The sequence below is a fragment of the Nestor notabilis genome, unplaced genomic scaffold, assembly GCF_000696875.1.
Source record: "Nestor notabilis isolate BGI_N333 unplaced genomic scaffold, ASM69687v1 scaffold7700, whole genome shotgun sequence".
In the NCBI taxonomy this organism is placed as follows: Eukaryota; Metazoa; Chordata; class Aves; order Psittaciformes; family Psittacidae; genus Nestor; species Nestor notabilis.
This window is the reverse complement of record NW_009910591.1, coordinates 25,498-42,500: the sequence shown is the minus strand read 5'-3', so window position 1 is coordinate 42,500 and position 17,003 is coordinate 25,498. Positions and strand designations below refer to the sequence as shown.

General features: G+C 36.5%; 1 protein-coding gene across 1 annotated transcript in view; it reads right to left on the bottom strand.

The window, feature by feature from the left end:
- The window catches only part of LOC104399710 (otogelin-like), a gene marked incomplete at its 5' end in the record, with an annotated part of 62,878 nt that overhangs the window by 20,948 nt on the left and 24,927 nt on the right, over positions 1–17,003 (bottom strand). Inside the window, 9 exons of the mRNA XM_010010811.1 lie at positions 2,380–2,563; positions 2,929–3,018; positions 4,102–4,238; positions 5,229–5,397; positions 6,000–6,929; positions 7,242–7,699; positions 7,958–9,826; positions 10,218–10,297; positions 10,979–11,096. Of these exons, the coding sequence (XP_010009113.1) occupies positions 2,380–2,563; positions 2,929–3,018; positions 4,102–4,238; positions 5,229–5,397; positions 6,000–6,929; positions 7,242–7,699; positions 7,958–9,826; positions 10,218–10,297; positions 10,979–11,096 (4,035 nt within the window). The remainder of the gene's footprint in view (positions 1–2,379; positions 2,564–2,928; positions 3,019–4,101; positions 4,239–5,228; positions 5,398–5,999; positions 6,930–7,241; positions 7,700–7,957; positions 9,827–10,217; positions 10,298–10,978; positions 11,097–17,003) is intronic.

Below are 17,003 nucleotides of genomic sequence, written 5' to 3'. Positions count from 1 at the left end.
ACTGTAAATGTTATCAGAAAAGGGAACTCCTGTAAAAATGCCAAGACGCTTATCTGATACTGCAGATATCTTCTACTATTCTACTTATGCTTCTGAGCATCTACTGGCTTAAAAGCTACTATAAAAGTGCAACTTTTGTCACTTCCAGGTATACTTATATTATCCCTCAGCAGGGGAAAAAAACTCCAACCTTTTCTGTATTCATTTCTCAGAAGGCAGAATCCCATTTTATTCCTGTTTAAACTAAGATAGTTGGCAATTTTGAAACACTTTGGAACAAAGGAAGCAATGTAACACATGGAGAGTGACTATGGTCAACACAGAACATCCAGGTATTACAGTAGTCTCCTCTGGAGGTCCTTTAAGAGCCAGCAGGTATAAAAATGCAGTCCCTCATTCTTTTTTCCTAATTACAATTTCTGAGACTTTTGTATCAGACTTCTAGAATGTTTTCTTCTGACACCTCCACAAACTTGAATGGCAATTCTAAATTTTTATCTTTTTATTCGTGGTTTTAATCATTTTCTAGAGAATTGCTCTGGTTACCATTTTCAAATTTCTTGATCACAAGAACAAGCCATTGCAGTGATACAGCAATAGGTACTCAGAGGGTAAAACAGCTTTTGAAACTGTAACCATTAGTCTATCAGAAATGTTTCTCGTTGAACTTTCTGAGGCTGTGAGTCTGTGCAACACAAATAGGAAGTTCTTGATGGTTCTCAGAGATTTCAAAGGATTGCTGTCTTGTCTGGGACAACTTTTTTCACTTCTCTTACACTTTGACAATGAGATTTAGCACAGTAAAATTAAGGCTTCACTTTTGGCTTAGCAGGACCTGACTGCAGCTAAAATTGATATGCTTGCACTCTCTTTCACCTGTTTTCTACGGAGATGTCCATGTTACCTTTCCACATCCCTGATCTCCCACACCAGCTCTTCACCAGTTGCCACATTTGCCCAAAACTTCCGTTGTAAAAGACACTGTTGTCTCTTACACAGACCCTTCCAAGGGATGCTTGCGCTATAGAACTGTAATAGTATCTTCAGTTTTATCACTTCCATGAAGCTTAGAAATCAGGATCTACCAATACTGCACTTCAGCTAAAAGACATCTGAGAAAGCTCAAACACTAGAAGCAGACTAACACAGACAGCACAGGAGATGAGGGTAGTCTAATTTACCCTGAAAAGATGCAGTACAACCAGCTCTTTAAAGCTGACACCAGACAGCACTGCGCAGGCAGACTTATGCCTAGAATCCCAATCAGTGATAAATACCAGAAAAATATAGCACATTCTCTGAAGAAGTTGTACTTGGAACACCAATCACAGAAATGTGTTGTCATCTACTTAAAGCACCTTGTAAACCAGGAATGTAATGTTCCTAATTCTCCCTATTACAGTAATCAAACAGGTAAAGGCAAAAGAAACTTCCACAATAACTTTAATCAGGCTTGCTACAAAATACTGTCTTTAATAATAAGAACTAGCTAAAAAGAGCAAGAATGATGTTGAAAGTGAAAGTTAAGGCAAATTACAGATAAGAATCCAATTTCAAAATCACAGTAAATTCAAACTCTCTTCCTTTGTGAGAATCACATTACTGTCTGCAGGACTTGGAACTGGACTGAGCTATCACTGGTATTTGATACTGAGACACAGGCATTTGCCCTTTCTGAAACTGGAAAGATATCCACTGTAATTGTATGAACTCTATAACCCTGGTTTCCAGCTCCAATTTACAGCAGATAAATTTACAGATTCAGATGTCGCAGCAGGGATTTACATCAACAAGTATATGCTTGTAAAAACTGTAGCACCAGCAACGTATTCAAGGCTATACTTTTTAGAAAAAAAGAAACTTGGTGAAACTATTGAGCAATCCTAGCAGAGCCAACATGAGGGTATTTAACCCATTACTATTAAAAAATTCCCTCTGAACTATTTCCTCCGACAGATAAACTAAGACTGGTTCTCTCAAGTTAATATTTCCTGTGAATTCTGACCTTTAGAAACTGAAAATAGCACATATCGTTTTCTATCAGACGGATGTCAAACACTAAATCTGCAAATTACTTTATTTGACATTATGGACTTATGCCTGCCTTACTTGTTTGGGCTTGGTTACAACAATCATGCCTAAGATCCGAACAGGTTATAGACAGAAGCAACACTATGGGTAAAAAATGATTACATGGATAGGTATCAAACATGATTTAAGCAATTAACAAAATTAATAATAGTTTAATTTTAACAATATTATAATCTTTTGTAACTCTTTTTGGCCCAGATCATGCAAATGATAGTTTATATAATTAGGAATGTGCCTCCCTAGCAAAACATGTGAATGCCTTTATTTCTTGCACTAGTCTATACTTACCACATAGTCCCAAAGCTCTTGCTTCTCTAGTGCTGTTAAACTCAATAATCATTATGCCCGTGTTGTGAAACCACTGAATTCTGATTTTTGTTGGGGTCTCAACTGCATACTTGAAGCCCGAATCCTCCACTTTGTATCCATATTTTCTAACAGTAGGCCAAGCAAATCTTGAATTTACTGTTATCTAAAATACACACCAAAAAGAGGTTACCAAGTGCTGTAGGTAGAACAACTAAGGCCAGATTCTCAACAGCTTAGGAATCTAACTCATAACTAATTTCAACAGAAGTCAGGCTCACCTCCTCAAAAATAATACAGGTACTAAAGAGACTAAGGGTTTGTGTGCTTCGCTCTGACTTACCTCATTAACTGTCTTTGTATCAAGGTTTTACTCTTTGAATTTACTAGCACTTTAATTATAAAGTTGGAACCATGAATTATATGACCTGCTGTGTCCTACTCTAATCTTTGATATCTACATAAAGCAGCAGTTGATTACAGAAGTTGCTATCTAAAAGGCAGAGAAAAACAAACCCTCAAAATACTTACTTTTCTACTTAAACGATTGATAATAATTTGGTTTGATACATAGGTTAGATTCAACATTGCCAGGCACAAAGAAGTTGAATTTGAATTTCTCTGTAGAGAAAGCAAAAATACATAAACCACAGTCATGATGTGCAAAATCTTTATACATTAGCTGCTTATTGGTTTTAGGTATTGGGACAGTAAGGGGTCTTAGGAGGTATAGTTTAAGAGGGGAAAACTGCTGCTGATTGCAGTTTCAAGTCTGAACTACAAAGTGCAGCTAGGTAGCAGTATTGCAAAATAAACAAAACAATATGATCTCTTTGTGTTCAGCAACCGTATTGTATCACCTGATTTTGAAATTACAACAGAAATAAAGATTTTTCAGGAAAAAAATATGATGTACTTAGACACCAAAAATATGAACATATCTGAAGGTGAGCAAGAATGAGACTAGGAATTATGATATTACATACGTACAGAAGTAATGGAACAGAAATACATGCATACTCCCTGATCTACAAGGTACTGAACAAAACAGAAAGTGTTGAATACAAGAAAACAAATCTGAAAGCCAGATGTCCTTTTTAATATCAATCATACTAAGTTTCTGGAATTAAATCCCATAAAGTATTACTTCAGACCAAACTTTGTGAAGGACATTTATATAGACATCAAAACTACCTAGCTTTTATAAAAGAAAGTGGAGTTTAAGGAGTTTTGTAAAGGCTCACAAGAAATAAACTCTTCATGACATAAAGCCAATTACGCTGCCCATTATCAGGATACCCATTAGGGTTTATCTCTTCCTTCCCTGAAACAAAAAGTATTTGCCCCTGTGAGAGACTTGGAATGCACAGGGTGGTCTAATTTAGTCTGACAATCCTAAAGTCTTTTATGGCTCTGAAGATTGGTGTTTCCAGTGCAAACTTCTCCATATGAACATAGCTAAGAAACATGCATTTGTAATTGGACCTACTTCTCACCTTCCAGCTGTTTCAGGAGGAACTCTGCATATACAGTCAGGTGATAAAATGCTATACAATTCATAAGTGTTGTAAAGTGCATGTTGGATTCACAGACGTTACACAGAACTGAATATTAACCACAGCTATGTAGTATTAATATGCTCTTTCTTTTAAGATGTGTCTTATTAGCAGTATTTAACATCATCTGTTAGCTAATGTTAGTTACCAGTCTGCAGTCAAGGACATGGATGGTTATAGTTTCATCTCGAGTTTGACTAACGACATAGGATGCTTCTTTGAATAATGCCAAATGATTTCCATCATAGGTTACAATGCTCAGATCAGAGAAAATTGTGCAACGACCTAAGAAAAATAAAAAAAATGGTTTTTTTTTCTAACTTATTTTAGAATTTCTGGAAATATTACAAAATATGAAGATAATCCAGTAAGATTTGTAAGATTAACTAGCTTGCTTACTATGTGCTAAACTAAAGCTCCATATATGCAGCACATTTTCAGCTATATTTGAAACTGTTGCATCTCTGTAAACGGAGAGCAGAGTCAAATCATGCATATTTCAGTGGGACAACCTGCAGACCTCTGCAATCAGTAATTTTCTTACAGTTCTTGCAGCAAAGGTTTGTAATTTTTACAAACCCCAAACTAGCAAAACACATGAAGAACAGTGGATCATGACAGATCATTAGTTCCCTTCTAGTCATGTTCCAAAGGTGGGATCTCAAGTGGAGAGTTTCCTTCTTCAGAGTCTTAGTGCTAAAGCTTTTGTGTTTCAAAGGGCTTGGAATTCTACTCCCAGTAATTTAAAATTCTAGAGCATAATCAGAAATTTGCATTGCTTTCCCTGCATATTTTCTTTGCTATTCTGGACTAAACTGAATTTTCTTTAATATTTCGATTCTTACTGCCCAATTCTAAGTAACTGATGGGCGTGAGTACAGTACAGCTATGCTTTCAGAGTCCCAAAACTGTTAACAAAGCTAGTTAACAGAGGCTAGGGATTCTTCTCATTCTAAAGTACGTATAAAATAAACGAAAAAATTCACTGACTATATTGACTAGGTGTCCTCTGATTAGACAGAAGACAAGATGGGTCTAAGACAGACCTAGACATGTCTCTGCAGATATCTAAAGCTGGGTAAGAGAAATATCCTACATTAAAGGAGCAGTTTGATTTCACTTCCTACATGTAATGTAGAACTAGAATTATAAATTGCATGAGACAATCATCTATTACTACACCATAATCTAGAAGTGCCAGTTCTTAGCCTTCTTACACATGCATTAAACTATTACCTAAATTCACTTCAAAAGTACTGTGGAATTAAAACTTACATGCACATTCCCACCTTGGGCAGCATTTGTCACCATTTGTTTGAGTAGCAAATCCTAAGACTCCACAGCTGGGTTGAGTTGCATTGTATGGGCAGTTCTGTGACTTATTAACTTGGATCAGCTGTCCATCCAAGCAAATGTGTTTTATGCACTCATTTTCTGTGATTGGCTAAGGCATATTTAACAGAAGACATAGGTTACCATTCTTGCAAAGCTAACATCACATTATTGCAGAGTATTTGCTCACATTCCTCAGGTACAGAATGCTTATGAATCTGCGTAACACTGATGGAGAAAACCGAGCCATCCTGAGGTCAGTTTAAAACTGCTGTCCTGTTGTAAGCGGAGAACAGCATGACTGAATTTTAAATTTACAGTCAAAAAAAAAGTTGAGCAGGAAAAGTATGGAATGGCACAAGTAGGAATAACATGGATCTCTGAAAAGATATCCTTCAAGGAGGGCAACGTGACAAGAAATTGCCACTGAACAATACGAAGCACCATATTTTGCCAAAACAACATTCTTGTAAGAGTCATACTCAGAAAACTTAGGCCTAAACCACAGTGTATTATAGCACTTGTAAAAATCATTACGCACAATGCAATCATCCAAAGTTTCAGATATAACTGAGAAAATAATAGGGCTCCCTGTTTGATACAGATATTTTAAATCCTAAAGATCAAAATATGGCTCATGATTATTTTTTTTTTTTTATCAGTGTGTGAAAGCAGCCAAGACATTTTCAAAACCAAACAGATACGGTTACTCACTGTACAAGTTGGAAGAGTTGCTGTTTCTCTAGGCAGCACAGAAGCTGATGCTGTGGTGCCTGATACAGCTTCAGCTGTTGCCAATTCATCAGAAGAAGTTGTAGTCAAGCCATAAAGTGGTTTGGTAGATAAATAGGCAAATGAGGAAACTGATGGAGCTGTTGTGTCATTTGGATGGTCAGATATCATTAGCAGTGAGCTCACAGAAGGTGTTTGCACCTCAGATGATATTTCAAGTTTTGAAGTTTGAGTTGTCCTGACCGATGACACAGCTATAGAAGAAAAAGGTTTCGGTTCAGAGGATGAATGTACAGTAGACAGTACTGATACACTGATATTAGAAGGAACTGCAGTTATGTTCGTGAAATATGGAGAGTAAAACGTTCGAGGTGTTTCTGGGGTAGCGGTAGCACCTTGAACTTGGACAGTTTGGACTTCTGTTATTAATTCTGGCTCGTCAGATTTTACTGTATCGGGGGGCATAGCTCCTTTTGCTTTGGAAGCAACAGAAAAATAGGTGGCCTTCACAGAGCTTGTGATAGATTCTGTTACTGTTTCTGCTTTGTCTGAAGTTGCTGATACAATACTAACATTTTTCCCACTACTGCTTATCACTGAAGAGGCTGAAGCTGCAGATGATGAAGGGGCCATAGCTGGCAACATCGTACTTGCTAGAAACATGGAACTGGAGGCAGTAGTTGAAAGTGTGACTTTCTTAGGCAACACTGAAGTTTTCTCTGTATCACTTTTGCTCCTTGATGTTGGTGGCTCACTCCCCATCACAATGGGAATTTCTGTTGTTTCTGTTAACAAAACCGATGAAGAAGCTGGCTTAGATCCTGACGAAGCTGTAGTTGTTTCAAGTGTTTGACTTGAATCAAGTGACTCAGTAAATGAGGCCTGCCATGTGAATTTTCGACTAGTACCTGCCTTTTGTGTGGAAAATGAAGGAAATACTTCTTTTTTAATTGTTGCTAAAGAAGAGAAAGATTCAAACACTTCTGGTGAGGAAGGAGGAATTCTGGTGCCAAAAAACAAGTCAGCTGGCATCCTAGTTAGGACTGTAGGTTGCAAAACAGAAGAAGTCCTTGATATGTATGGCTGCGTTACTGAATCAGTTAAATGCAACTCTTTTCCAGTTGGCACAATAACTTGTGTAGGACCTGCTAAGGTAGGTAATATACTTGAATGAACGTCTTCAGGTAGTGAGGTGACTAAGGGGTACAAAGAAGTCAATTTTACTGTAGCTCCAGTTGTGCTAAAGACACGTTGTGGTTGATCACTGGATTTTGTTAGAGTTTTTGCAGTGTACGGGTATATTGGGGTGATACTGTGGCTTGTCAACAAAGACTCAGAAGTCTGATGACCAAGTTCCATAGCCTTCTGAGTAGAAAAAAGTGGTAAAACCATGGTCTTTGTGGTCTGTACTGAAAATCTGTCTCCTAAATATGTCTGCCAAGAGGAGGAGCCTACTGAAGATGGAGGAAAGGATGGCTGAGCTTTAGCTGCTGTAAGTTTTACTTTATCTGTTGTACTTTGGACTGTAGATTCCAATGCTGTAGAAACTGTTTTAGTTTCTACTGGATATTTTGGTGTGGTTATTACTTCTGGTATAATTTGTGTTAAAGAAGGCGAAGAAACCCATTTATCTGCTAGAGACTGAGAGGTGGAGAAAGGGTAAGAGGTCTTTGTTACTGGAAGTATAAAAGAAGGGGGCAGAGTTGATTTTTCTTTGGCTGTCATTACTTTTTTGGTTGTTATGAGCTGACTGCTGAATTCAGAAGATGGAGAGAATGTGGCATAGGTGACATTTAAAATGGCTTTGCCTGGTGATTTGTCACGTGATATTGTAGTTATTGGACTTGATTGTTCTGTTATAGTGAATAAAACAGAGAAATTCAGGACTGGAGAGGTCTTTTCCGTTCGTAACATAGATTTTGACAGAGTTGTTCTTGAATATAAAGAGGTTGTTTCATGGGATGTATGCATGGGACTGACAGCTGTCAGTGATGCTTCTTTTCCATAGGAGGGTAGTGAAGGAAGAGAAATGTTTAAGGAGATTAGAGAACTTGATGGTGTAAAAGGGAAGGCAGATGGCTTTCTAGTAGAGATGCCAGTAATTCTTTCTACTTGTGATGTATCAGGCTGTGTTGTCAACAATGTGGTTTCAGTTGCACTAAGTGGAGATCCGGTGATGGATGCTCTTTCAGCCAACTCTGTAGCTTCGAAAGGAACTGTGGCAGTTTGTTTTGATGGGACAGATGTTTTCATTGCTGATGTGGTAACACTACCTGAATATGCTGAAGTGCTTGTCTTCACTGTACTTGAAAGCAGAGTTGACTTGTGTTCTGTAAATGTTTTTCCAGAAAACAACGTTGACTTTGCCACTAATTCAGAAGGGGATGTTATTTTGGATATTCCCTCAACAGACAAAGGTGTCACTTTGATAGTCTCAGCCACAACAGGATATTTAGTGTATAATGTAGTTAAGAACCCTGTTGTGTTTAGAACTATGTATGAAGGATATTTTGTAGTTGAAACAGTTTTAAATGTCTTTTTTAATTCACCTGAAGCATGAGTAGGAACAGACACTGAAGGTCTTTTTGTAGAAAGAGTGAGGGATTCTTCAGTTGTAGAACTAGGATGTAGTGAATATGGAGGGAAATAAGAACTTGACATATGCTCCACATGAAATGTTGTTTTAGGAGTTTCTGTTTTATGAGTTGTAAATGATAGTGAAGTTGTTTCTGATGCTCTCTCTTGAGTTCGCAGAGTTGTTGCCTTTGGACCTAGAGTTGTAGTGAAAGGTATCTCTGCAGTACCAGTGAGGTGTTGAACCATTTCGATAGCAGATTGTGTAGTTGCCTTCTCTAATGAAATAGGTGGTAGGGATGCTTTTGACAATGTAGTCTTCATGCTTTGTTCAGTTAAAACAGTTGCTTCTTTTGTTGTTGCTGAAGATGCCGGTTTTAATGAAGCAGTGATTGCAGGAGAAAATGATGTTACTGTAATGTTAGTTGCTGTGGGAAAAGACTGTCCTATGCTTATTTTTGTCTCTCCTGAAGTTTCTGTTAGGTCTACTGGTGGTGCATATGAAGGCGTGCCCAGAGGTGGTGATGTGGAAAACTGGAGCAGATAGGCAGTAGTTTTTTCTGTTATTGATTCAAATGTTCTGGGTGTAAGTGTTTTAAGTCCTTCTGGTTTTACTTGTGCTTCTTTTGTGGGAAGTGTTCTTGTGGCTATTTCTGGTATTTCCATTTTTTTAGTTTTGACTGGTGTTTCTCCTGTGCTAAGTATTAGTTGTGGCCCAGTAGAAATAGAAGTAGCAATTGTTTCGGTTTCTGATTCCGTGCTTGTAGTCACTGCATTTGTAGCAGTTACTGCCTGAGGTTCTGTAGCCCTCAACAGTTCAGTGGAACCACTACTGATTGGTTGTATCTTTGTGGAAGTTTCTGAAGTGACAGTAGACAGAAACAATGAAGAAATGTCAGTGGGAGAAGACAAGCTTACATTAGATTTTGTTGTCCCAGACACTGCTGTAGTGCTTCTCCCAGATGTAATTTCTGTTGACTGCGAAGAAATATTTGATGATAAAGATATGTTTGGAAATGTTGTATGAGATGTAACAGCTGAAAATTCAGTTTTCCCTGTAGTTGCAGTCACTTGCAATTTTGAAGCAATTGTTTCCATGTCTATTGCTTCAGGTACAGGAAATGGAGTCAGAGCTTCACTGATCACTGCCAAACTTGTACTTGATGTCATGTGTGAAACTGATGGTGTTTGAATGCTGGATGACAAAGCTAGACTATCATCTGCAGGTTCAATGCCTGAAATCAGAGAAAAGTAAATAGCAGTCTGAAATTTATGGATTATCATAGCCATGAAGCTAGCTGAGTTATAGGTTAACACAGATAACTGATCTCGTAAATTGCTTTTAAACTTCTAAAATTCATAGACAACTTAAAAACCAAATTCATTAAATCATTTGCTCCATATCTAATGTTGCTGAAGTATTTTAAGAAAAAAGGACTACTTTTAGTTCAATTTTTGAGGGGTGAAATTGTTTTAACTAAAATGTATGTTTAGTTAGCTCAAGATTCATATAACTAAGGTCAATGTTACACAAATTTAAGCACTGGTATTTGAAAACTTGACTAAAGACCTAAGAAATTATTAAGCTAAGTGTCATACATAATACATATAATTTTTCAAACATACAGTCTTCAAAATACACGCATCTTTGAGTGGTTTCATCCAGCAACATATTGAGAGGACAATCAGGGATGCATCCTTCCACTCTAAAAGAAAAACAGTAAGTCTTAACTAGTTGAACAGTATCTGGATTGAGCATTTAATTTGAGGGAAACAGAATTGATTTATAAAGTATTTTTAAGTAGACTATCTTGTTCTATCCAGATCTCATCACTTCAGTGTACTCCTTCAAAATGTCATTACCATGGCTTCCATTCTCACTCAGATTTAAGCTAAGGCATGAACTCAGCCTTTGAAATGAATGGTCACAGGTTCAATAGTGAATGCTACTGCTTAAGAAATGCCAAACACTTTTACGTATCAAAATCCAAATGCCCATTTTACCAGACATGGTACAAATTCCAATTGGGAGGAAAGGGCAAGGATGGATATAGCTGTTCTAATCTCATAAGAAAATGTAAGTGTACAACTATTTGAAATAAACTTATAATCCCCTTTCTTTATTAATACTCTGTAATACTCCATCTCCCCCATCTTGAGCATTACAGTTATACTAGTAACTCCAGAATCTGACAATTCTTACCTAACTGAAATGTCACTTTCACACACCAGCCGCAGCAGGTTTTATTCCATTTCTTTTCTCCTTCACTTCTCCTTATACAAGAACACAATCTTGCTATACTGAGCCTACATCTGGTCCCTCATATTCTTATTATACTGCATATTACCCAAATTACATACTTTTCCATAAAAATACAGATACTTACTTTGGTATTGCCTGACAGTTTTTTCCCAAAGGGTCTCTGCAAGTCTTGAAACAAGGGCTTGTGCAAGTATCATAATGCCATTCACATGCAGAATAGGATAGAAATTTAAATTTGACATCTGAAAAACAATGAAGATCTGTCATTACCATATATTTTTCTAGAAATATATATACACAGAGATACATATCACTAAGACGCATGTTTTAAGTTCACTGCAGTTCCAAATTTCTTACTGTTTCTACTTGTATTCTACACAAACAAAATCAGTACTATTTCTTGAGCTGCTGAGGTCTTTAAAACATAGAAAAACAGTTTAAGTTTACGCAGAGTATATTTGAGTGTGCTGGCTCTGCAGTCTGGTTTTGTATTATAAAACATGACAATATATTATTTGCATTTACTGTATATTACAATCACTTGAAAAATAAAGCCAGGCAAATTAGGGCTGTTTTTAAGTTTTAAAAACTATATCAATAGTAAAATCGTATGTTTGGTTACTTAAACAAAAAGCAAAATTGAGATTATGATGATTCAGTGCAATTATTGCTATTAGAATCACAATAAAAAGCAGCAGTTAGATACAGTAATACTCTTTATAACATACTATATCATTAACAGTTGTTTACTTCACGCGTAAAATTTACTGATATAGCACAGAGGTGTACATAACTTGTATGATACAATTATATTTTAAAAGCCAAATTAAACATAATTCCAAATAAAGTAATAACAAATTATGCCATTTTAGGCTCTTTAAAGCAATTTATCTTAACAGCTGATCTTCTCAAAAGCAGTATAAGACAGCCACTCCAAGAGGAATTAATTTAAACCTCATAACGTTCTGATTCTGAAATTTTAACTGCTCCTATAGTGAACAAGGCAAGTCAGATAAGATGAGATATGTAGTCTTGCAAAAATTAACTCAAAATATGTATTTCACCAGACAGAACAGCACCAATGGGACATTACAGCAATTTAAAAAAAAAAAAAAAAAAAAAAAAACCCAAAAAAAAACCTCCCCAAACTTAACAAATCCCCCCCTCCCAAACCGCCTTCAGACTACCTATGCAGATAGCATTTTTTGAAAGACTTCTAATTTACACAATTGAAACTCAAAGAACGAATTGAGGTAGAGGAAAATTTAACTTAAAAGTAAAAATAAACAGAAATAAGGAATAGCTATACTTCCAGTGCTTATTAAATTATGCGGGAACTTTACAAAATTAACATAAAGAGACTGAGTGTAGAATCCGAGAGAAATAAATTTGTGGCAATCACCATATGGGTGAGATGCACTTGCATGTTCAGATGCAGCATCACACTTTCATTACAACACTGCCCCATCTGCATGCAGAACAGCTTCTCACACAATGCTAGATTAGCACAGTGGCTCTTCAACAACTGGATGACTTGGGCAATATATCTGGATTTCAGTACCTGAACTACAACAGCCCATGCCAGCTCCTGCCTGTGGCAGTCAGGGCAGGGCAGTGACACTTCACCTACATTTATGCCTAGAGAAAACCATCATCGTGACATATGGGTTCCCTCTAGATTCATAAACCTGATCTTAAAGGTATGTGATCCAGAGCCTACAAAGAGTAGCTGCTCTCAATGTTTACCAGAAAGAAAATGCTTACTACTTAGAAAGAGTTTTCATTTTGTTTTTTGGAGGGCTTGAGGGGGCTGTTTGGCTTTTTATGTCTTTTTGCTTTTAAGTTTTGCTGATCTTTGTTTGACTGATATACAAAGAGAGTAGCTCTTTCACATCTTTTTGGAGACAGTTTTTCTATGAAGACCCTAAGAAATAACTTTTCCTGAAATTTAGGGACATCAGCATTTCTGCCATTATTAACCATTACTGCCTTCTTTTTAAATTCATATAATTCTCTTAAATCAGAGGTATAAATCAAACTCAGACAAAAGAGTGTATGTTGCCATCTAGTGTTATCCATTTTACATGTCATTCTATCCAAGGACATGTCATTGCTTTTGAAAACGTGATTTTTATGATAGTAACAAATGCATTTATAAAGTTACATTCCCACAAAAAGCTAAGTACACAACACTGAATTCTTCTGTGACCCCTTCTAAAGAAACCAACTTGAACTGCTTAAATCTAGTGGAGAAAGAGAATTATTTCCATACATTTTGCTGGCTGATATACGGGGTTTTGCATGCATGGACAGGTCAGAGTATTAAGGTTTAAGGACAAAAGAAGATCTATGACAAAAAGACAGAACATGTCAGAGACCTGTTAGCACAGGCAATCATCAGCAATAGTAATAGTCAGCAATAACAGTATATCCAAATGAAATTTAGGAATCCGCATTCATCAGACTACCCTAGACTAAGTACAGAGACCAATCTGTAACTTTTAACTCTTACCGCAAAGCTCACATAAATCACAAAAGTTTCAATTTCCATACATTTTGCTGGCTGATATACGGGGTTTTGCATGCATGGACAGGTCAGAGTATTAAGGTTTAAGGACAAAAGAAGATATATGACAAAAAGACAGAACATGTCAGAGACCTGTTAGCACAGGCAATCATCAGCAATAGTAATAGTCAGCAATAACAGTATATCCAAATGAAATTTAGGAATCCGCATTCATCAGACTACCCTAGACTAAGTAGAGACCAATCTGTAACTTTTAACTCTTACCACAAAGCTCACATAAATCACAGAAGTTTCAAACACAGTAAAGGTACAAACTTTGCAGAAGACACACTGTAACTCAATGAAGAAAGGTAGTTTCTCAATTTGGCAGAACATTGATTATGAATTGATACTTCCAAGTGCTGGGATTAACATACCAGCTCCCATTCTCCAAATAAATTTAAGACTTCTATGAAGTTATTGCTACATTTTCCTCAAGCTTTCCTACAGATTAAGTTCACAGAGTCTGCTGATGTTGCGCACCTTGGTAGGACACAGAGCAAATTTCTATATAACAGCATAGGATTTGTTGAGTGGTACATAAACACTTGTCAGTCAAGAATGAGGTCACACTTGTCTGCAAATTTTGTCTCTACTTCTGCAGAAAGAAGAACGGACAACAGATGAATTCGTGAACCTGGTCATAAAAATTTCAAGAGTTTTCAGAGAGCTGTAGAACCAATAGATATTCAATTTTCCAGTCAAGGGATTTTCAGAATTGAGTATGCCAGGCCAAGCTGTATTAGGTCTTTTTAGCATGCAAATTGCATGAAAGAACAGACCAAAACACCACAGCAAGAGTAGAATATATTGAATGAATTGGTTTCCAGTATCTCAAAACTTTTCATTATGTCTCAGTAAACCCATCAGATATAGTGAAATCTATGCTTTATTATGAATTATGGGAAAATGCCTTTCCAGCATTAGAGGAATGTCTGTTCAGTCATTCATCACTACTGGCACCATCACTTCTGGAATGCTTAAGTAGCCCAAGGACCTAGCTTGTTGACTGTGCAAGCCACTGCAAAAAATCCCAAAAAACCCCAAAACCCACACCACCAAAACACCCCACACAGCAAGATTCAGTTCCTGCTTACAAAGTTCAGACTCAACAGAGATGAGACAGAAAATGAAGCGGAGGAGAAACAGAGGCAGAGAGCCATGTTCTGAATGAACATGAATTCAAGACTAAGCCAAGAGAACAATAAAGTATCTCTATAACTAGCTAAAATAACAGATTATTTTGCCTCTTTTTAATACATCTGTATATTAACTATGATCAAAATACCCACAGTTATTAGAGTATAAGGAAAAGCAGCAACAACATGCTTTAAAGCCATTCAAGCATTCCTCTTCCTAAACTGAGGTAAATAGTTATTTCAGTCTCTGTATTGATTTTAGACATTAACTTCCAAGCCAGACCAACCTTGGCTTTATTGTTACTACAATACTGCTATTCCCATGGCAGAAACTACCACAGCTCAGAAACTCTGGATTTTGCCAGTGTCATTGCACAAACACTTTATGCTAGGCATGATGCTAATCAGCCACCTCCACCACATGCTTTCCATTTTTTTAATACTTAAATTCCCCCTCCAGCAACCAGTAATACGAGCTTACTGTACTCTCTGCAACAGTACAGATCATTCATAACAAAAGAATGATACACAGTTTGCAGACAATGAGTCAAGCTTCTTGTATCAGGCATGTGTTCCTCAAAAGGATTTGTCATGGCATTTGAAAATAACCATGTCTCCTGGTGAAGTCTACCAGCATTTGTCTTCTGTTCAGTGACACAGCAAATCCTTCACAAAATGTTAAATTATGCCCTGGGTGGCAGTCGCTCCAGTTGACATGCCAACTGAGCCCACAGTTCTTCTACCCTAACAGGAGTTGAGCATATCAACAAGTTACAGTACTGCAGAAAGCTTTCATATGACTGCAGGTATATGCATTGCCAAAGACAATATATTTAAAGATATTCCCCAGCTCCTTTGTTTTCCCACATGCTTGGACATCAGAGAAGCATTTTCTTCCCGGTAACTTATGATTTTCATTTTCTGGGGCTTTCAAAAATAATTCTGTGGTAATGAATAATTGCAACCATTTATGAAGAATTTTAATTTTTCATCATTGACAGACCGTGGTGTTCTGTTGAGCTGCAACAACCTTTCTTAGCAACTTGGCCACTTTTTTGTGCGTTAAAAATTCCTAGTGTTCATAAGCCCATCCTACCTTTTTTTTCTATGCTTTTACCTCATAAAGACAAAATCTGCCATTGTCAGAATCTGCATATTATCAATCATTTCATGCTATGCTCAAAAAATGGTTGTTTACTTAAAAAAGAACCAAGCTAAATTTGAAATGTTCTAATGTTAATAGAAGGTTGTATTTAAAATAAAGACTTTGAAAATAATGGAAAAAAAAAAAAAGGATTGTTGTTCTCATCTAACACTTTCTTCTATTTTGCTGTTTTTCCCAAAGATTTTAAAAAATCTAGTAGGAGCAAAATTTGCTTTAGAATTACTTCTATTTGTAACAGCAGCAAAACTCTGCTTACTAATGTAGATTGCCTATCTCCTCAGTCACAAGTTTAGAAACATGAAATCCTATCTACCCACTTAACACGCACAAACTACTAACAAACTCTGCCCATGACTTCTTTATTTCTGCAATGAGAAGTGTAAGCAAATATCATTGGAAAAATCGAACTTTGTGCCCAGCCAAAACATCACTGAAAGTGAAGCATAATTATCTACCTCTCAAATACTTTTGTTTAGTTTACTCTTACAATGTTAGAGGATTATAATCTCATTACTATAACTATTTTATCTCCTATTTATTCAGTCAAAAATGGGAGGTCAAACGTTTGTGTTTGTGGTATAAAGAGGAAAGATGTCACAATTCGACAGTACCCTCAGTCTGATTTCAAGAGCTACCAAGAAGATGCGTTCAGGGACATACTTGGGTTTCGCAGGTACAACAGAACTTGCTCAGCATTATCCAGCTCCAGGTCTCATTTCACGATCTTTTGGACTGACAAAGTGTACAAGCTCAAATTAAACTTACAAACAACTCATGAGTGAAACTGGACATTCTAGAAAACTAACTCTCTTGATGGAAATGGATATAAATCAAAGTTAAAATAGTCAATGATATCATGTATAAATCTGACTTAGGTTCAAGATGCTTTTCTAAACAAAGTTTTTCATTAAATTTCATTTCATTTTCCACTTTGTAGTATGTTTCTGAATGCATTTCAGTTAATTAAGATGCAAACATTAAAAGAAACCAAAAATGCTCTGCATCAAAATTAAATATTGATAAATACCTCCGTGCAGTGTGCATATATTTAGTGCATCTTGGGTTTTAATTTTAGCTGAAAATTCTCTAACAGGCCTTGTATTTACAGAAAGTTAGCTATTAAAGCACACAGTTAACACTGTTAAGAACTTTGCTGCAGAATTTATATAGGGCAAGTCACATTTTTATAAAATATGTAAGTTTAATTCACAGTGTTCTTAAAAGGGTAAAGCATATTATGATAATTTTGTGAATGGTAAAAGGTAACTAGTTTGAGCAT